Genomic DNA, 21748 nt, shown 5'->3' with positions numbered 1-21748 from the left:
TGTCTTTTTATTAATTTTGTCTGATATTTCTCATTTGCTGTATATTTGATTAATTTAATGATGTTAATATATTACATGCTTTATACATATCTAAAATGCTTTGGCAGTACTGTAATGTCATGCCATTGAGAGAGAGAGAGAGCAGAGCACCCTTTACCTGTCTGGGTGCACATGCCTTCTACATAGCTGAAAGTAAGAGAAATATTGCATTTCTTTCATCTCAACAACCTTTTTTAATAACTTAAAATTGAAAAGAGAAGGTGTATAACATTGTCATGATGAATAAAAATACAGTTAAAATCAGAGTATGGTTTAGTTTGTCGCATGTAGTTGACTGTGATGGGGTAAAAGCTGTGTTTCAATTCAGATATCACTGCAAGTATATTTCAAACCAGTGGAAAGCCCAGATCTGAGTTTAAAGACTTTCTCCTGACTCTTATAGGCATACTGAAACCAGCAGCAGATGTTGAAAATAAAATAACTCGCAGACATAAAGCTGGAAAATGAACTTTAGAACTGTCACACTCATGAATTAAAGAAGATGAACTTATTTAACTTGTGTAAGCATATTTCAATGAGATGTACGTGTTAAATGATATAAGAGTCTTGTATACAGGAAATACTGAAAGGGAAATGTGTAAAAAGATGTTAAAGGTGCTTAAATTATTTACCTTTGATCAAATTGAAAGATCTTCTGTGAGTTGTCATCAGTCATGTTACTTGTGTGTTTTGTACAATGCATGATGGGTAAGAAACGGTTCTGATTAGGGTTGTTCTTGATAGCGATACTAGTACCGGAAATACTCGCCAACACCAATGCCAGAATGTTTGCAGTATTGGTGATATTTCACCAGTGATTTAGACCTAAACTGATCCGATATCATCTTTTTAAATGAGACATACGCCTGCTCGCTTTGCCTAACACTGCAGTCCCTTAGTCTGTGCTTCTGTAGGATGTAGTTTGGTCATGCTGTGAAAGCTCTTCTCTTCCTGTGTGCTCACCTGCGCAGGTGTCCGCCGTACCGCAGCACGCCCAGGGCGAGAGCGCGGAGCCGGCCGATCTGAAGGTGGCGGAGGTGCTGTTCGATGCTGCAGACGCCAACGCCATCGAGGAGGTGAACCTGGCCTACGAGAACGTGAAGGAGGTGGACGGGCTGGACGTCTCCAAGGAGGGCATGGAGGCTTGGGAGGCAGCCATGAAGCGATACGACGAGCGCATCGACCGCGTGGAGACGCGCATCACCGCACGCCTGCGTGACCAGCTGGGCACCGCCAAAAACGCCAACGAGATGTTCCGCATCTTCTCCCGCTTCAACGCCCTGTTCGTGCGGCCGCACATCCGCGGGGCCATCCGGGAGTACCAGACTCAGCTGATCCAGCGGGTCAAAGACGACATCGAGTCCCTGCACGACAAGTTCAAGGTGCAGTACCCGCAGAGCCAGTCCTGCAAGATGAGCCACGTGCGGGACCTGCCGCCGGTGTCCGGATCCATCATCTGGGCCAAGCAGATCGACCGGCAGCTGACGGCCTACATGAAGCGGGTGGAGGACGTGCTGGGCAAGGGCTGGGAGAACCACGTGGAGGGCCTGAAGCTCAAGCAGGACGGGGACAGCTTCCGGGCCAAGCTTAACACGCAGGAGATCTTCGACGACTGGGCCCGGAAGGTGCAGCAGCGTAACCTGGGCGTCTCCGGCCGCATCTTCACCATCGAGAACACGCGGGCGCGCGGACGCACTGGCACCGTGCTCAAACTCAAGGTCAACTTCCTGCCTGAGATCATCACGCTCTCCAAGGAGGTGCGCAACCTGAAGTGGCTGAGCTTCCGCGTGCCGCTCGCCATCGTCAACAAGGCGCATCAGGCCAACCAGCTGTACCCGTTCGCCATCTCGCTGATCGAGAGCGTGCGCACCTACGAGCGCACCTGTGAGAAGGTGGAGGAGCGCGTCTCCATCTCGCTGCTGGTGGCCGGCCTGAAGAAGGAGGTGCAGGCGCTCATCACCGAGGGCATCTCGCTGGTCTGGGAGTCCTACAAGCTGGACCCGTACGTGCAGCGGCTCGCCGAAACCGTCTTCAACTTCCAGGAGAAGGTCAGTCGCTCCTCTGTTATTGAGGGAGATCACTCCTGATTGTTCTGAGGTGCTGATGTGTCGGTGTTATTGCTGATCTCCCTCTCAGGCTTCTGAATGATCGTGTTGTGTGTGTGATTAATGATGTTATGATGTCAGATGATCACCCGTGTCAATGTGCTGATCTTCACTGTCAGGTGGATGATCTGCTCCTGATCGAGGAGAAGATTGATCTGGAGGTCCGCTCTCTGGAGACCTGCATGTATGAGCACAAGATGTTCACCGAGATCCTGAACCGCATCCAGAAGGCCGTGGATGACCTCAACCTGCACTCCTACTCCAACCTACCCATCTGGGTCAACAAGCTGGACATCGAGGTGAGAAACAGATCATCTGCTCACTGGAAATGTTCCTCCAGGCAGAGTATGAAGAGATTTATAGTGTTCAGTCCACATCTCAGCGTGCTGCAGTCCAGATCACATGTGGAAATGATCATGTTCAGCTATTAAAGCTCCATGCAGCTGACTCTTATGAACACCACTGCAGTCTGAATATGCATCAAGCACTTGTGTAGTGTCAGGAATGAATGATTCAGAGTATTGTGAAGTGCACACAGTGTAAATACGCTTATCATCATCACCATGTGTTGAGTTATGTCTAACCCTGCCATAAAGCACTGATGTGGCAGTAAACATGTCCTGCGTTCCCTCTGTAGATCGAGCGCATCCTGGGTGTGCGTCTGCAGGCGGGACTCAAGGCCTGGACGCAGGTTCTCAGGGGCCAGATGGAGGACAAGGCTGATGTGGACATGGACACCGAGGCTCCTCAAGTCAGCCACAAACCCGGAGGAGAGCCCCGGATTAAGGCAAGAGCCGCCAGATAGGCCTCTGAGCTCTTCTGTGTTAATGATGATCTCCACACTGAACTGATGATTTACCCACAGAACATCATCCACGAGCTGCGCATCACCAACCAGGTGATCTACCTGAACCCGCCCATCGAAGACTGCCGCTACCGGCTCTACCAGGAGATGTTTGCATGGAAGATGAACATCCTGTCCTTACCCAGAATCCAGAGTCAGAGATATCAGGTGTGTGTGTGTGTGTCTGTGTGTCTGTGTGTCTGTGTGTCTGTGTGTCTGTGTGTCTGTGTGTGTGTCTGTGTGTGTGTCTGTGTGTGTGTGTCTGTCTGTCTGTCTGTCTGTCTGTCTGTCTGTCTGTGTGTGTCTGTCTGTGTGTGTGTGTGTGTGTGTGTGTGTGTGTGTGTGTGTCTGTCTGTCTGTGTGTCTGTGTCTGTGTGTGTCTCTGTGTGTGTGTGTGTGTGTGTCTGTGTGTGTGTGTGTGCAGCCTCTTCATTTATTCTGTCTTTAACCCTTTAATAGTGGTTTAAATGGTTGTTTTGTGGAAATGACGGCCTCTGCTTTAATCATTAACGTCTTCAATGCTTCAGTGATTTAAGATTTAATCTTGTTTTAAAGAGGAAAATGTTTATTTTTTGTACTGCCCTATATTTAATGAAACCAAACAACCGTTTTACCTGGAGAGGCTTTAAAAGTTTAGTTTTTTAATCGTGAGTTCTGCAGAAGTGTGATCAAATCTAGATTTTTATATATTTTAATGTATTATTTATTGCTGTTGATGTATTTTTCCTATAAACCGTTTTTATTATAAAAGATACGTTTCTAAATTTTTATCCATAATTTCATTTATTTTTACTATGATCTTGCCAGAGAAGCCGATACTGTGATGAACTAAACTCTCATCTTCGGCCCCGTTTACTCAGTCAGGTCCTGATGCCCAATTCTGATTTGTGGCCAAATCTGATTTGTTTGTCTGTCCGTTTACACGTTATTTTAAATGTGACCCATATCCAATTCATGCGTTTACACTTGCCATACTATTTACGATGTTGCACATGCATAAAGGCGGGTTCTGGCATCTGCGCCACACTAGCCACAATGGAAGAAACTGTCTTGTTTTTAGCTCTGTGAAATATGCGACGTGTAAGCAGATAATGGTTTAGTCCAGATTTGCCCCACGCAGTTTATGTAATGGCATGGCCCTGATGTGTGTGTAGTTGAAGATGTAGCCTTTGCCTGTGGTGCACTGGTGTTGGAGAGAATATAGTTGTGCTGTGTGTAGCCCGCAGTGTGTGTATTAATAGCAACTAAAAGCAAAAGTTACAACACGGAGTTCCCCCAACTTTAAAATGATTTTGACGAGGAGGTGGGAAAGGGCCGTCATCGCAGCTTGCACTTATGGTTTATATGATTTAATGATGTCCTCCACTGTTCAGAGTAATTTGTGGGTACGAGAGAGATCTCAGGTCTGGTGGGAGCAAGTTGTGGCGACTGACCTCTTTCCTCCTCTGTGTTTCCTCTGATGTTGTTTACCGCGTCAGCATCTCCACACATGCTCTTCCTTCTGTTATTAAACCGCGGAGAAGCAGCACATTGTCGCTAGTTTAATGATGTACAGAACGTAACGCCTTAATAAATCCGACCTGCCTGTTTACATGACAGTCGCATTGTCACATATGCGATCTATATCTGATTTATTTCCACATATGAAGGAGGCCAGAAACCATCTCTGAATGTCCGAATGCGTGCGCTTCTTTCGTGTTCACACGGTCATAGAGCAGATCCGATCTGTGTCACATATGAGCAAAACATCAGAATTGGGTCACATTTAACTGACAGTGTAAACGGGGCAGTGGTAGAGGAGACAGATGTCAGATTGTAGCTGAAGTGAGACATTTAAGGGAAAAATGTTTACATTTATGAAAATTATTAGAGAATTAATGTACATTTTATTATTTTGCATGAAATGTGTATTTAACAAACCAGTTTTAACTTAATATTTGCACAAAAGCAATCAGCTAAATATCTGAAGTTATATTCCAAAGTTGAAGTTAATGTCTGTAAAAACAGCTTTCAGCAGGGTTTAGTTTGGTTGCAGTACCAGACATGACCACCAGGTGATCTCCAGTATACATTGACCACATTAGGGCGTCTCCTATTTCTGTGCGTGTTTTGAGGAATATGAACCATATTTATTCATATTTTTGACAATAATTGTAAAGTAAGCACCAAATTCTAAAGTAATATGGGCAGTTTGATGGTATTTGATTTAAATTAACCTTTATAAAAACGTCTAAACCATGTTACATGTGGATTGCTGTAGCGAAGTAATACTTTGAGTCTACGCATGCTTGTCGCAAATGAATAAATATCTGTTGCTCAGTAATATCAGTCAGCAGATATGGAAAATAGAGCTTTTAAAAGAAATACAGTTCATCATGATTGCTTTTAGTCTGCAATGTTATGGTTTAGAAATGTTTCTGCGAATGCTTCCACAGCTTGTAGAGTGAGAGCAAATGGGTTTAACTCTCTTACTCTTCCTACAGAACAAACACTGCAGTGAAATCTGTTCAGCATTGAGAGATTGTTTGTCATGAGTATATCAGTATTAGCCTGCAGTGAACTCCTGCTGGTTTTACAGGTGGGCGTCCACTATGAGCTGTCAGAGGAGGAGAAGTTCTACAGGAACGCTCTGACCCGGATGCCCGATGGCCCGTCCGCTCTGGAGGAGGCCTATAATGCAGTCAAGGAGAACGTGTCTGAGGTGGAGCAGTACGTCAAGGTCAGCTCATGCAGCACTCATATTCTGACTCATCATGACTTTTCTGGTTGTGGGATGATATCGATGCCAGATGAATATTGTAGTAATATCGTGGAGGTTTTACTTGTGATATGTCGAGTCTCTCCAGAATTACTCATATAAGGATATATTAATATTGGAGGCAAAAATATTATGATATAGGGGGGGGTATGGTGATGATACTGTTTGGGTATTTCGTGTGCTGCATTGTGGACTCCCTGATATGGTGGTAATGTAGTGATCATGATCTGCGCTGCTCCTCCAGGTGTGGCTGCAGTACCAGTGTCTGTGGGACATGCAGCCCGAGAACATCTACAACCGGCTGGAGGAAGACCTGAACAAGTGGCAGGCGCTGCTGGTGCAGATCCGCAAGGCCCGCGGCACCTTCGACAACGCAGAGACCAGGAAGGAGTTCGGGCCCGTCATCATCGACTACGGCAAGGTGGGAGGATCAGCTCTCTGCTCAGGACAGATGGAGACTTTATCATTTATTGAGCTGGTTTAAGGAGAAACTCTCTCCATTGTGACTCATTATGTCTGAAAACAGGACTGTCTGCTGTATTTGTCTGGAGATCTTCTTGATTTAGGAGTTTCTGGGTATTAGGACTTGTAACAGGACACTAAGCATTTCGGCAGTGTGTAAAGTGATCAGTGTTTGGCATGACGCTGCAGCTGATGTGGGAATGACTCTCCTCTCTCTGCGCCGTCTGCTTTAGGTCCAGTCTAAAGTGAACCTGAAGTACGACTCGTGGCATAAGGAGGTGCTGAGCCGCTTTGGGCAGATGCTGGGAAACAACATGCAGGACTTCCACTCGCAGATCTCCAAGGTGAGCCGGAGCTCCGGCTGAGGGCATTATGGGATGTGCTTGTGTGTTATCTGTACACAGCTGCAGAGCTCTTCTGATGTTGACTGATGTGGTGATGGTGTTCATCTGTCTGTGAAGCTGCTTTGCAGCGATCATTATTGTGTGAAGCTCTGTATTATATATAATCGAGTGTCTCTGAGCTGATGTGTGTCGTTCTGCAGTCTCGGCAAGAGCTGGAGCAGCACTCGGTGGACACGGCCAGCACGTCTGACGCCGTCACCTTCATCACGTACGTGCAGACGCTCAAACGCAAGATCAAGCAGTTCGAGAAGCAAGTGGACGTGAGTATGAGCTGATCAGCACTCTCTCTTAAAGACACGGCACACACAAACAGGAAGATTTGCTCACTGGATACTCTTCCTCAAGAGAAACCTTTTATCAACGCTTACATTTTAAACAAGTGGCAAAAGGAATGGGATGCATTAGAAAACAATAAATTACCTGAAATCCAACCTGAAATCTCACACAGAACTTTAAGAATCGACTTGATCGAGTAGTTTTTACTAGATGTGGTATTGGATATACGAGAATAACACTGTTTTTTTGCTACACAGTGAAAACCCTACTCAGTGTTTGTGCTGCAGAACTCCTCTTACTATAGAACTTTTTCTTGGAACGCAAAATTACCCATGATGCTTCGCAAGGAGAATGCGATGAACTTCCGGTCGGCAGCTGATGCGTGTGAACAGTCACATTTGGACAGCTTTGAAACGATAGATTTAATCTATTTTACCTGCTTTTATCCTCTTTGAGCTAATACTGTTTTCCATCAGCAGCATCTCCTGGACTGATCATTTACAGAAATGCGATCTAATAGGATGGAAAACAGCTGCTGTGAGGCGTTTTCCCCTCGGTGTCAGACGACATCTTCTGCAGTTTAAATGAAGCCTCGTCATCGCTAAAGTCAACATTTTCTTTTTATTTCAAATATATAACCAGCCCAAACTAATGTAGTTCAGCAAAATGTTTGACACACACCTAATGTTTGCCTGTACTGTGCCACTGACACACTGATTAATAACTGTGACAAAGTGAAAATATAGGCTAGCGTCATTTCAAAATGACAGAAAAACACAAACCGTGGAGAAAACAACACACGAAATAAAACACAAACGGCTCGCGATTAGAATGAACAGCAAATCAGCAGCAGAGGATCAATAACAGACTTTTATTGCTCATTTTTGTAAATTGCACGACTTTCATACCTGTTAAGTTTCATGCCAGTACTCTGGTTCTCTCTCTCTCTCTCTCTCTCTCTCTCTGTCTCTCTCTCTGTCTCTCTCTGTCTCTCTCTCTCTCTCTCTCTCTCTCTCTTTCTCGTATTTCTGACGCACTTGAACCACATGTGACAGATTATAACGGCTTTAACAGACACATTTCTAAGTTGTGTGTCCTAAAAACACTCTGTTATCCATTAAAAACGTAATTGAAACCCATTTTCGGAGCACAAACTACCAGTTGAACATGCTGTGAACAGAAGTTTTTAGTATTCTACCGGATGACGCTGGCCGCTATGGCGCCTCCATGCAGCAGCCATGAAAAAGGTCAATAAAACACATTTTACTGGACTGTCCTGCCTTTACTGATTCCAGAACACTTTTTCATGAAATGAACTCTGTTAAGGACATTTTTAATGTCTCATTTTAGAATTTTTATCATGTATTAACACAAAAAATCTTATTTAATTTATGTTTTATTTTGTTAGTTGATTTTTAAATTGTATATTTATTGTTGAAAGGTTCCTGCCATGAAAATAGCCTTGGTTGCTGACATGGCATTAAAAAAAAAATACATTACATTACTCTTCCTCAAGATGTCATCAACCTCTGAGCTTCTTTCTTCTGTTATAGATATTTAGAAGGAAGTTGTAAACCGGTAACCATTGACTTCCATAGTAGGACAACTGAATACTGTGGAAGTCAATGGTTACAGGTTTCTGACATTCTTCAAAATATCTTCCTTTGTGTTCAACAGAAGAAACACTCAAAGGTTGAGTAAATAAGTGTTACTGTCGAGTGAACGGACTCTTTAAATCCACCGCTGAGACTGAAGCTCTGCACGAGACTTTTAGCCCGCGGAGAAATTAAAATGGTCATGCCGAACTGAGTCTGGTTCTCTCAAGGTTTTTTTTTCTTTACTCGCCGCGGTGAAGTTTTTCCCCTCTCCGCTGTCGCCACTAGCTTACATGGTTCAGGATCGGTAGAGCTACACATAGATGAATTTGCTCTTCAGTGTTTGGACTCTCAGTAATGACTTCAAATCACACTGAACTGAGCTGAACTGAACTGAACTTAAACACTAAGAACTGAACTACCCTGATCCAGTTACTATGAGCATTTATGTGAAGCTGCTTTGACACAATCTACATTGTAAAACACTATACAAATAAAGCTGAACTGAATTGAGTTTAAATCTGCTCCGCGTCTCTGACCTCTCGTCCTCAGCTCTTCCGCAACGGTCAGCGTCTGCTGGAGAAGCAGCGGTTCCAGTTCCCTCCATCCTGGCTGTACATCGACAACATCGAGGGCGAGTGGGGCGCCTTCAGCGACATCATGAAGCGCAAAGACACGGCCATCCAGCAGCAGGTGGCCAACCTCCAGATGAAGATCGTGCAGGAGGACCGCGCCGTGGAGAACCGCACCACCGACCTGCTGGCCGACTGGGAGAAGACCAAACCTGTGGCTGTACGTGTCTGAGACATTCCTAAACCAAAATACAGAGGCCCACATTCACAAGCTTCTCATTTCAAACCAATTAATATCATTAATGCATGTGCTGAAGTTTGCTCACTGCTGGCATAACTCCACTGCATGTTGTGTTTATTTTAGGATTCCCCAGGCTATTTTAAATCATTAAACGCCCACCTCTCCATAATCACTTCAGATATTTCAGCCTGTGATGAAGCTGATGAACATTTCAGTCACTGCTTCTCTGCTTTCTCAACTTCTCAGATAAAGAGCTTGTCATTCCCTTATTCTCATGAACGTAATGTAGCTGTGCTTCATTCCCACCCTTCTGAATATTCTCAGTTTAGCTCTCTCACAATCCGCCTGCAGTGAATATGTGTAAAGTAAAACACTGCTAATGTTAACGGTTCACTGCTGAAGAGATGATGAGCTCCTAATGTCTGGAACCAGTCTGAAAGAGGTGTTGAGTTTAACGCCATGATTCCTGCTGTGTATACCCTGCTGGAGGACGCACGAGCAGCGCTGTGTGTTTCTGGAGACTCAACAGTGTGTGTGTGTGTGTGTGTGTGTGTGTGTGTGTGTGTGTGTGTGTGTGTGTGTGTGCAGGGGAGTCTGCGGCCAGAGGAGGCGCTGCAGTCGCTCACCATCTATGAAGGAAAGTTCGGCCGTCTGAAGGATGACAGAGAGAAGTGTGCCAAGGCCAAAGAGGCTCTGGAGCTGACGGACACGGGCCTGCCCAGCAGCAGCGAGGAGAGAGTACAGGTGACACACACAGTCCATAACACAGTCAGGTAAAGCACAGAGAGACCAGTAGGGCTGGCGATTAGTCACATTGAGATGCTCACTCTGGGCTGGATGGGTCTAACCGTCTCAGTAGGAGCAACTCTCAGCGTGGAGCCCGTATAAGCATCGTTTACTGAGCAGATGAGTGTTCATGGCAGATCTGTTGGTCTTTAATTTCATCTGCTTCATAATATTCATGTAGTTATTCATATAGACGTCCTGTATTTGCACAGGCCTAACAGTACAGGTACTGGAGTAATGTGTGTGTGTGTGTGTGTGTGTGTGTGTGTTCAGGTGGCTCTGGAGGAGCTGCAGGACCTGAAGGGTGTGTGGTCGGAGCTGTCGAAGGTGTGGGAGCAGATCGACCAGATGAAGGAGCAGCCGTGGGTCTCTGTGCAGCCGCGCAAGGTCTAGCATTAGCCTGAGCACACTCCTTACACTGCAGCATGAGCGCGTGCTTCACTCAGAGAGTGTGTGTGTGTGTGTGTGTGTGTGTCCACAGCTCCGCCAGAGTCTGGACGGACTCCTCAACCAGCTGAAGAACTTCCCGGCGCGGCTGCGTCAGTACGCCTCCTATGAGTACGTGCAGCGGCTGCTGAAGGGCTACATGAAGGTGAGCGCTCGGCCCTCTGGGTAATGCACAGCCCTGCTCTTACAGTCGCTCTGTTTACAGATACAGCTCCTTTCTGTAAAGCTGTGCTTGCGTTGGGGAAAGCTTGCACAAAGCTGCAGGTACATTGACTGACTGCATGACGAGCGTGTGGATCGGGTCTAGTTGAGTTACAGTGCTCCAGCGCTTCACATGTGTCTGATAAAGCTGTCAGAGCCCTGTACTGTTCTCCTGCTGTACTGACACCAGCGTCCCGTCTTCACCGCCGTCATGCACATTCAGCTTGTCCTGATGTTGGCGTGTGACCTCTGAACCGCTCCGCTCCGCAGGTCAACATGCTGGTGATCGAGCTGAAGTCGGAGGCGCTGAAGGACCGGCACTGGAAGCAGCTGATGAAGCGTCTGCACGTCAACTGGGTGCTGTCCGAGCTCAGCCTGGGCCAGATCTGGGACGTGGACCTGCAGAAGAACGAGATGGTGGTGAAGGACGTGCTGCTGGTGGCGCAGGGAGAGATGGCGCTCGAGGAGTTCCTCAAACAGGTGCTGCACACACACACGCACACACACACACAAAGAGAAACAGACACACACACACACAGAGAGACAGACAAACACACACACACAGAGAAACAGACACACACACACACACACACACACACACAGAGAGACAGACAAACACACACACACAGAGAAACAGACACACACACACACACAGAGACACACATACATACACACACACACACACACAGAAACACACACATATACACACACACACACACACAGAGACACAGACACACACACACAGAGAGACAGAGAAACAGACACACACACACACAGAGACACACATACACACACACACACACAGAGACACAGACACACACACACACACACACACACACAGAGACAGACACACACACAGAGACACACATACATACACACACACACACACACACACACACAGAGAAACACACACACACACAGAGACACACACACACACACACACAGAGAAACAGACACACACACACACACACACACACACACAGAGAGACAGACACACACACACACACACACACACACACAGAGACACACATACATACACACACACACACAGAGAAACACACACACACAAAGAGAAACAGACACACACACACACACACACACAGAGAGACAGACACACACACACACACAGAGACACACACACACACACACAGAGACAGACACACACACACACAGAGACACACACACACACACAGAGAGACAGACACACACACACACACAGAGACAGACACACACACAGAGACACACACACACACACACACACAGAGACAGACACACACACACACAGAGACACACACACACACACACAGAGAGACAGACACACACACACACAGACACACACACACACACACACAGAGAGACAGACACACACACACACAGACACACACACACACACACACACACAGATTCATGTCTTGGGATGGTTTAGATAATGATTCACCTGAATGTGTACATGCACACACACATTAGGTGCCTGTGTGTGTGTGCGCGCTCAGACTAGACTCTGTCTCCTGTGTTCTGCAGATCCGTGAGGTCTGGAACTCGTATGAGCTGGACCTGGTCAACTACCAGAACAAGTGTCGCCTGATCCGCGGCTGGGACGATCTGTTCAACAAGGTGAAGGAGCACATCAACAGCGTGTCGGCCATGAAGCTGTCGCCATACTATAAGGTCAGAAACACACACACACACACACATCTGTCTATCAGTGAACACACACACACACACTGGCCCTGCAGGGTGTAACACTGTGTGTGCGCAGGTGTTTGAGGAGGACGCTCTGAGCTGGGAGGACAAGCTGAACCGCATCATGGCGCTGTTCGACGTGTGGATCGATGTGCAGCGCCGCTGGGTTTACCTGGAGGGCATCTTCACAGGAAGTGCAGACATCAAACACCTGCTGCCTGTGGAGACGCAGCGCTTCCAGAGGTCAGAGGTCATCTCACACACACACACACACTCCTGGTCTGATTGAAGGGACTGTTCACCCACACATGACTGTTCTCACTGTTTACTCTCCCTCGAGGGGTTTCAAACCTTCTGCTGAACACTAAAGATGTTTAGAGAAATGCTGAAGCTGCACATTAGCCAGGAATCCTGTTACTGCGTCCCAATCAGCCGTCCACGAGTCGGCCATGCAGAAAAATCTCCTCAGGGTCTCCAGTATTATGCAGAATTCAGGAGTTTATAACTGAACAGGTCTTGACAGAAGTTGACGGTGTTGCTGCAGATGAAGTATCACTCAGAAACATGACTGAAATATTCTGCAGTGGACTGGATATTAAATATTCAAACACCTTTCCCAAAGCATCTCTACTAGACTGTTGGTCTCGTGCAGACGCCATGTTTGTAGTTTTACACTTTTAACCTGCATTTGTAGTTTTAACTAATTTGACATCTGTCGAACAGTCAGGGGGACAGTTCTGTTTTCCTGTACCATTTAGGACTGAGAGGATGTGAATGGGGAAGTCAGTGGTTACAGGGTTTCAGCATTTTTCTAAGTATCCTCTTTTGTGTTCAACAGAGGAAAGAAACGGTTTAAAATGAGTGAAGAGTGAGATGATGATGATGATGATGATGATGATGATGATGATGATTATTTCTGTGTGTGTGTGTGTGTGTGTGTGTGTGTGTGTGTGTGTGTGTGTGTGTGTGTGTGTGTGTGTGTGTGTGTGTGTGTGTGTCTGAACTGACCCTTTAAACCCATTCCAGCATCAGCACAGAGTTCCTGGCTCTGATGAAGAAGGTGACCAAGTCTCCGCTGGTGATGGACGTGCTGAACATCCAGGGGGTTCAGAGGTCACTGGAGAGACTGGCGGATCTGCTGGGGAAGATCCAGAAGGCCCTGGGGGAGTATCTGGAGAGAGAGCGCTCGTCCTTCCCCAGGTATGATCAGCTGCAGCTGGAGGAGTGTTCAGACGTGTTCTGTACAGCCCTCTTATGGCATCATGTCTGTCTCGTGCACACCAGACCATTTTCACTGGCGTTTAGAGGACACCTATTCCCCCCTTCTTTAAGATGTAATATGAATATTCTGGTTGTTGTGAGTGTGTCAGTGCAGCTTCAGTTCAGCACAGTTCAGATTATTTTATTATGATGTGTTATAGTGTGATGTTGGGCGTGCACACAGCTTGCTGTTAGGGGCGTGTTGCTTCACATGAAAATTAGTTTTGACTTCCCGCCCATCTTAACAAGGGGCGGAGCCAATATCTCCCTCACCTTGTATAAGGCAACAGACAGAGAGAAGCAACATGAGTGAGTGGAACAGCATTCAGCCGTACATGTACGACTCGACTCAGACCAAGCAGAGACCACTGTTGAGGGATCAATATTCCTCACGTGCCAGAAAGTGTCAGAGCGGTACTTACAAAAGCATTTGTGTCTGTATGATTTTTACACCCGCTATGTATTGATGCGTGCGTCATCCGTATAGGGATGCAATGATTAACCAGTTTCACTATTAACAGCGCTTTAATCCGTCACGGTTAATTAATCGTAAAGGCTTCTCAACACGGTGCTTCTGCACAGAGCAAAACTGCGGCAGCTAAACAAGTGATGCCAGCTGTGTGCTAGTTTAAAGCTCTGAGCTTGTACACCGAGACTAATAACCTCACACTGGATTAACTTTGACTGAGGCGATCACTAAGGCAGGTTCGATATGTCTAATGGAGTGACGTGAGCAACATGCTCACACTCGCTCCGTGACCGCGCGAAATGCAAACGTTTAAGGAAGACGCAGTGAAAAGTAGGCAGGTCTGCAAACCCACCTAAAGTTACAAACAACAGCGCCGCTGAGAGCGATCATGTGGTGAATGTTGATCCGCCAGTCCAGATCAATCCAGTGTTCTGGGAGAGAGTGCTGAAAGACTCGCTGTTTACCGGCCTGAATCTCCATACGGTGCATTCACGGCATGTTCAGCGCAAACGCCTGCTAAATGTAAAATCTGTTGCTCATTCGCAGGCAGACGATGAAGCCTCTTGTGTTGATCCCAATGAGCCTTACATGCAATAATAGAGCACGAGTGTTCCTCTGGTGACATCGCTGTGACTTGCACGCTGAAAATGGCAGACGTGAAACGACAAACTGAGGATATGGTGATGTGCGCCGGCCAATCAATATTGGTGGGCGGGGCAACCGCACTCCGTCAAGTTGTGAACGATCTAAAATCCACTCCAATTGGTCCACCGTTTATATGTTTGTTAAATTGAACAAAAATGACTGTGTGTGTTTACATCAGCCCGATATGACGCTCTATACTCTATACCCACACACATGTCTGTCCAAACAGCCTAAAAAGGAGATCTGTCACCAGAGCTGCGCTTTAACACCTTGTGAGTGACTAAACGTGACACACCGATGCACAAGCGGCAGGCGGAAACACATCTATAAGACAAAATCCTCTGCTTCGTGTTTTTGATCTGATGTGTCGTTCTAAAAACTGGTCAACCAATCAGATTTCAGCTTAAACAGATATCCGGTTACTCTGGCTCGTCCCTCACGCTGTTCATTAGCATCGTCTGCTCATTATTGGAGACTCAGTGCAGTGGTTTGCTCCCGGCAGGTTCTACTTTGTGGGTGATGAAGATCTGCTGGAGATCATCGGCAACAGCAAGAACGTGGCCAAACTGCAGAAGCACTTCAAGAAGATGTTTGCAGGCGTCTCCAGCATCCTGCTGAACGAGGACAACACTGAGGTGCTGGGCATCTCGTCCCGCGAGGGAGAGGAGGTGCGGACGCTAGCTCACATGACTGTTGTAGATGTGTGATGTTTCTAATGCAGTGCTGGGATTTCTGTCAGCACTTACTGAACTGTGATGTTGTGCTCATGTGAAGTGTTCATCCCTGTGCTGACCTGGCCGTGAAGTCTCCGTGAGCTGCTGATGATGAATGCTGATGGAGTGTGTGTGTGTGTGTGTGTGTGTGGTCAGGTGCTGTACAAGACGGCGGTCTCCATCACTGAGCACCCCAAGATCAACGAGTGGCTGACGCTGGTGGAGCGCGAGATGCGGGTGACGCTGGCCAAGCTGCTGGCGGAGTCGGTGACGGAGGTGGGCGGATTCAACAAGGGCACGGGCATCGACCTGACCACCTACATCAGCTGGATCGACCGCTACCAGGTGAGCCGCACGCCGAGATGGCTGACAACAGCGGTGTAATGAAACCTCACAGCAGAGTTGATTGCGGAGTTGTTCACATGAACATCAGTGATCGGATCATCTGGCAGTGTGGAGTGTGGTTGCACCGCAGTCGCTAGTGCACAGGTGAACAGCAGTGCTCTCTGTGTGTGTGTGTGTGCAGGCCCAGCTGGTGGTTCTGTCCACCCAGATCGACTGGTCTGAGAATGTGGAGAGCGCTCTGTCCACCATCGCGGGCGGGGGGAACATGGCTCCGCTGCAGGCCGTGCTGCAGAACGTGGAGGCGACGCTCAACCTGCTTGCTGACACCGTCCTGATGGAGCAGCCGCCGCTGCGCAGGAAGAAGCTGGAGCACCTGGTGAGAAACACACCTGCCTGTGTGTGTGTGTGTGTGTGTGTTTGTGTGTGTGTGTGTGTGTGTGTGTGTGTGTGTGTGTGTGTGTGTGTGTGTCAGCTAAGGCTCATGGGTAATAATACTAACGCTCTAATGATGAATGGCCGTAGATCACGGAGCTGGTGCACCAGAGAGACGTGACCCGAACCCTCATCAAGAACAAGATCGATAACCCCAAGTCGTTCGAGTGGCTGAGCCAGATGCGCTTCTACTTCGACCCCAAGCAGACGGACGTGCTGCAGCAGCTCTCCATCCAGATGGCCAACGCCAAGTTCAACTACGGCTTCGAGTATCTGGGGGTGCAGGAGAAGCTGGTGCAGACGCCGCTCACCGACCGCTGCTACCTCACCATGACACAGGCGCTGGAGGCCCGGCTGGGGGGATCGCCCTTTGGTCAGTCCACTCACACACACACACACACACACACACACACACACACACACACACACACACACACACACACACACACACACTCTCTCTCTGCTGGGGGAGATTAGAGCTGCAGCTGACTTTTGTGTGTGTGTGTGTGTGTGTGTGTGTGTGTTTCTCCTGCAGGGCCGGCTGGAACTGGAAAGACCGAGTCTGTGAAGGCACTGGGGCATCAGCTGGGCCGCTTCGTGCTGGTCTTCAACTGTGACGAGACCTTCGACTTCCAGGTGCAGTAGACACATGCTGATATTATATTTATATATTCACTGGTCAACATTTAAAGTGGATCAAAACAGTTTTTAAAAGCCCAAACTCCTTCACACTGGCACATTCTTGGTTCCTGTAACTCAACTATACTGGCGTGTCTCCACTGGTGCTTTTGCCCATCTATCTTCAGTGATGAGTGACTCTTCAGGCTGGAGAGTCTCCTCCATCACCCTGCTCTTCCGCTCCTCCACCCATTCTTAATTGGGTTTAAGTCAGGGCTCTGGCTAGGCCACTGCAGAACTGTTTGTTTGTTTTAATCATTCCTTCATCACATTTGCTCTGTGTTTTGGGTCTTTGTTGTTAGAGCTGGGGGGTATTCCACAAATGTACCATCTGCTAAACCCTGAACTCTGTTGATTAATCCAAAACCTGCTCACCGTGAGTATGTGGGTTCCAGAACAGCTGATCAGAGTTAAATCAACCTCCTGAAGATAACCGTGAGTTAATACCCACGCACAGCCTATAGCTGAAGGCTTTTTCAGTAGATCGCTGAATTCACGAGTCCCCATAGAAAGTCACTGTGAGAAAACACACACTGGAGGCGCTGGAGGAGTTAATGCTGGCGTACGAGGAATATAGGCCGATTATCAAGAAAAGAAGTATAAGATAATAAATAGAGAAAATAAATAATAGAAAATGTGTTAGCTTGTTAAATTCCTCATGCCACCCTTGCCTTTATTGCAATGAAACAATTAAAGTTTAACTTTAACATCCTTTTTGAGCATGTTGTGGGACCATTCATGCCCTTAATTTCCCTGCCATTAATGCCACAATAATAATGTGTATTGACTCTTATATAAGGCTTAAAAATATGTCACACTTCTGTAATCCTGCTGGAGCTAGAAGATCTCTGTCCATAGTCAAAGTTGAACAGAATCATTATCAGATTTGGTCACTGGAGCCGTGTATTAAACACTCCAGATCAGTGGTTCTCAAACGTTTTTCATCAAGTAAAAAATAGTCTCTCCAAGTACCACCAAAATGAGCCGTACTGAACTACAGTAAAGGCCCAGTAAAGCAGCTACAGCTCTGCACAGTCAAAAAAACATGGCAGATCACCTCAGAAATATAGGCTATATGTCATATTATATACATCATTTTCAATGAATTTTGAAATATGTAGCACGTACATGACATATTTAATTCCTCCGTGTACCACTAGAAGGAAGCCCGCGTAACACTAGTGGTACACGCACCACAGTTTGAGAACCGCTGGCCTAGATTACTCTCTCTGTCATGTAGCTAATAGAAAGGAGGCTGTGGCCTGTCTAACTGCTTTGGGCCACCAAATAGTAAATAATAATTAATAAAGGAATCAGTGGTTGAATTATTTGACCTTAAACCTCACTCAGAGAGAGGGAGAGAGAAACAAAGAATGCTCTGCGAGATCTGAACTGGCTCCGCTGTGAGCTCTGCAGTTCTGCTGTTCTGTCCACTACGCTAGTGCCTCACTCTGAAATGACGTGAAAACGCAGAGCTGCACTCACTGTCTTCTATGGTAAGCGCAGACTCGCGGTTTATCACGTCTGATTTGAAAAGGTTTGTTAAATACATTTACCATTCTTTTGAAAAACGACAACGCTCAATCACATATCCATATCAAAAACCGATGTACTTATAACCCTCTCACCATGACAACTCGTATATCCATCAAAACTCTGATCAAGCGCACAGTAAACTCTCTGAAACAGACGAACATCAGCTGCTGCAGAGCAGGTTATCCTCAGAGAGGAAGCTGCGATGGCTGTTTAACACACTCAAATGTTACCGATGTTTTTGGAACCAAAGCGGAGGTTTTCCACCTGCTTACTCTTAATCTTACCCGGGTATGACATAACCTGCTTTCCGGAATACCCCCTGAACTATATACAGTTTAAGCATTGATATGGCAGTGTGTGTATCTGCATCAGTCACATCACAGGATCTGAAGATGAAAAGATTGGCGTATTATTACCTTTGATTATTATTTTATTATTCACACAATGACCATGTTATTTTGCATTTGATTGATTGATTTCTGTGCATAAACACTGATAGACTCTTCTGAAAACCATAAAGCACTGCTTATTTATTTGTTTATTTGTTTGTTTTTGCGTGTCATTTATTATAGTTAATGCAGAACTGCACTACATCGAGGAAGTCTTGATCACCCCACTTAATCTAAATGAATGAAATCTTTCCAAATAGAGCTCCCTAAATCCTCTGCTAGACATATATCCATTTACATTTACATTTAGTCATTTAGCAGACGCTTTTATCCAAAGCGACTTACAAATGAGGACAAGGAAGTAATTTACACAACTAAGAGCAACAATGAATAAGTACTAAAGGCAAGTTTCAGGTCTGTAAAGTCTAAGAAGGGAAGTGTTAGTAGTTTTTTTTTTTTTTTTTTTTTTTGTACAGTTAGTTAGTGTGATATTCAAAGAGGCAATTGCAGATTAGGAAGTGAAGTGGAGACTAAATAGTTGAGTTTTTAGTGGTTTCTTGAAGACAGCGAGTGACTCTGCTGTTCTGATGCAGTTAGGGAGTTCATTCCACCAACTGGGCAGATTGAGCGTGAGCGTTCGCGAAAGTGATTTCTTCCCTCTTTGGGATGGAACCATGAGGCGACGTTCATTCACAGAACGCAAGTTTCTGGAGGACACATACATCTGCAGAAGTGAGAGCAGATAAGAAGGAGCAGGGCCAGAAGTCACTTTGTAGGCAAACATCAGAGCTTTGAATTTGATGCGAGCAGCAACTGGCAGCCAGTGCAAACGGATTAGCAGCGGAGTGACATGTGCTCGTTTAGGTTCATTGAAGACCACTCGTGCTGCTGCATTCTGGAGCAGTTGAAGAGGCTTGATAGAGCTAGCTGGAAGCCCGGCTAGTAGAGAGTTGCCATTAAATTGCCATTAGAATATCCATTAAATAATCACAGCAAAACCCAATATGGCCGTGTCAGATTTCTCCAGTCTCGTGCAGCCGCGGTTGTCGTGCTGAAATGTGCGCTGGCTTTAGCAGCAGTATTGTCAACAACCTATACCAGGGGTGCTCAATCCTGTTCCTGGAGATCTACCTTTCTGCAGATTTCAGTTGCAGCCCATATCAAACACACCTGAACCAATTACTTAGAACTTGAACAGCACTTCAGGGCTCAACAATAAGGAATGCCCGGTGGCCCAGGGCCAGCGTGAGAGAAGCTTGGGACAGTAGACCGGATCATTACTGGCCCGATCGGGACAGTGCTGTCTTGTCACTAACATTTAATTTGTCTGCGACTATTTGTCAATTGCGTGCATTTTAAGTTTGTTGGGCCGTTTTCCAAAAACGAAGATGAGGAATGAAGTTTAGGCTGGATATTTATATTGAATTTAGAGTGATCCGATTGGCTAGTTAGTGATTAGTGATAGGGATCAGCTGTAGTCAATTCTATCACGTGCTCCTCTCGAAATTAGTTTGGGAAACTTTAATTAAATTATTCAGCTAAAACATAGCTATTAACTCGGCATAGCTATTGTCCCTTTTTTTTTGTGGGGCCAGTGAAAATTTTGGCAGGGCAAGTAAAAATCTGAACCACTTGCCCGATCGGACCAGTAGTAAACATCCTTAGCGTTGAACCCTGCACTTGATAATTACAGGCAGGTGTGTTTGATATGGGCTGCAACTGAAATCTGCAGAAAGGTAGATCTCCAGGAACAGGATTGAGCATGCTTGATCTATACTGTAATACAATCTTCATCGATTAATCCAAACAGGTGTTTGATCTGGTCAGAAGTGCCGCGTGTGTAATGGTGCAGTGTGTGACGCTGTGTTCTCCCGCAGGCGATGGGTCGTATATTCGTGGGTCTCTGTCAGGTGGGCGCGTGGGGCTGCTTCGATGAGTTCAACCGGCTGGAGGAGCGCATGCTGTCAGCCGTGTCCCAGCAGGTGCAGTTCATACAGGTGGCACTGAGGGAACACAGCAACCCCAACCGAGACCACAGTACGTACAGCACACACACACACACACACACACACACACACTACACAGTACAGCTTTCTCTCACAGCGCCCCCTAGAGGATGTGGACAGGCCCCCAGATGATGCAGAAGGCCTGATTTCAGTGTGGGCATTGACTGTGATGCTGGAGTAACTGTGGACCTGCTGCTGTTTAAAGTCTGACTGAAGGCTTTGAGTTTCTTCATAGAAATCAAACAACAGACTACATTCTGATTTCATGTTGAGTTTTAGTTTGTCTGGAAAGCATTTCTACATGAGCTGTTTTCCTGTCACACACTGAGGAGGAAATCAGGCTGTTTGACCGGGTTCTCCTCAGTGGTGAAGGCTAGGTCCGTTAGCATCGCAGCATGAGCATGCTCAGTAATATGTGATGTGCTTTCCTTGCGTGTTGTTGACGTGTTAATGATTGCACATGTGTGTTGTGCAGGTGTGCCCGTCACCACTGAGCTGCTGAATAAGCAGGTGAAGGTGAGTGCGGAGATGGCCATCTTCATCACCATGAACCCCGGATACGCCGGACGCTCCAACCTGCCGGATAACCTGAAGAAGCTGTTCCGCAGCCTGGCCATGACCAAACCCGACCGGCAGCTCATCGCGCAGGTCATGCTGTACTCACAGGGCTTCCGCACCGCCGAGACGCTCGCCAAGAAGATCGTGCCCTTCTTCAAGTGGGTAGAGCTGTGTGTGCGCGTGTGTGTGTGTACTGGTTTAGCTATACTTATGAGGGCTTCACAGAGTCAAATCGAGCCATTAGTGTGGGCATTTCGCTGCTCGTCACTGATTAAAAGTGCTCACTCATCCTCCAGAAGATGTT

The 21748-nt window shown here is 46.6% G+C and overlaps 1 protein-coding gene across 3 annotated transcripts in view; it reads left to right on the top strand.

The window, feature by feature from the left end:
* dync1h1 (dynein, cytoplasmic 1, heavy chain 1) overlaps positions 1-21748 on the top strand; it is an 81447-nt gene that overhangs the window by 11781 nt on the left and 47918 nt on the right. For 2 of the 3 annotated variants that reach the window (XM_073926994.1, XM_073926993.1), the window contains exons 8-30: positions 1011-2087; positions 2264-2443; positions 2782-2931; positions 3010-3156; positions 5567-5707; positions 5991-6167; positions 6442-6552; positions 6753-6872; positions 9036-9275; positions 9885-10040; positions 10356-10469; positions 10564-10674; positions 11001-11210; positions 12252-12398; positions 12490-12656; positions 13440-13613; positions 15290-15455; positions 15657-15845; positions 16027-16221; positions 16368-16650; positions 16813-16913; positions 20758-20917; positions 21362-21602. In XM_073926994.1, coding sequence (XP_073783095.1) covers positions 1011-2087; positions 2264-2443; positions 2782-2931; positions 3010-3156; positions 5567-5707; positions 5991-6167; positions 6442-6552; positions 6753-6872; positions 9036-9275; positions 9885-10040; positions 10356-10469; positions 10564-10674; positions 11001-11210; positions 12252-12398; positions 12490-12656; positions 13440-13613; positions 15290-15455; positions 15657-15845; positions 16027-16221; positions 16368-16650; positions 16813-16913; positions 20758-20917; positions 21362-21602 — 4757 coding nt within the window. 3 annotated transcript variants of the gene reach the window in all.

Source organism: Danio rerio, chromosome 17, assembly GCF_049306965.1.
Source record: "Danio rerio strain Tuebingen ecotype United States chromosome 17, GRCz12tu, whole genome shotgun sequence".
Lineage (NCBI taxonomy): Eukaryota > Metazoa > Chordata > Actinopteri > Cypriniformes > Danionidae > Danio > Danio rerio.
The sequence above is the reverse complement of the archived record's forward strand: the minus strand, read 5'-3'. Positions and strand labels throughout refer to the sequence as shown.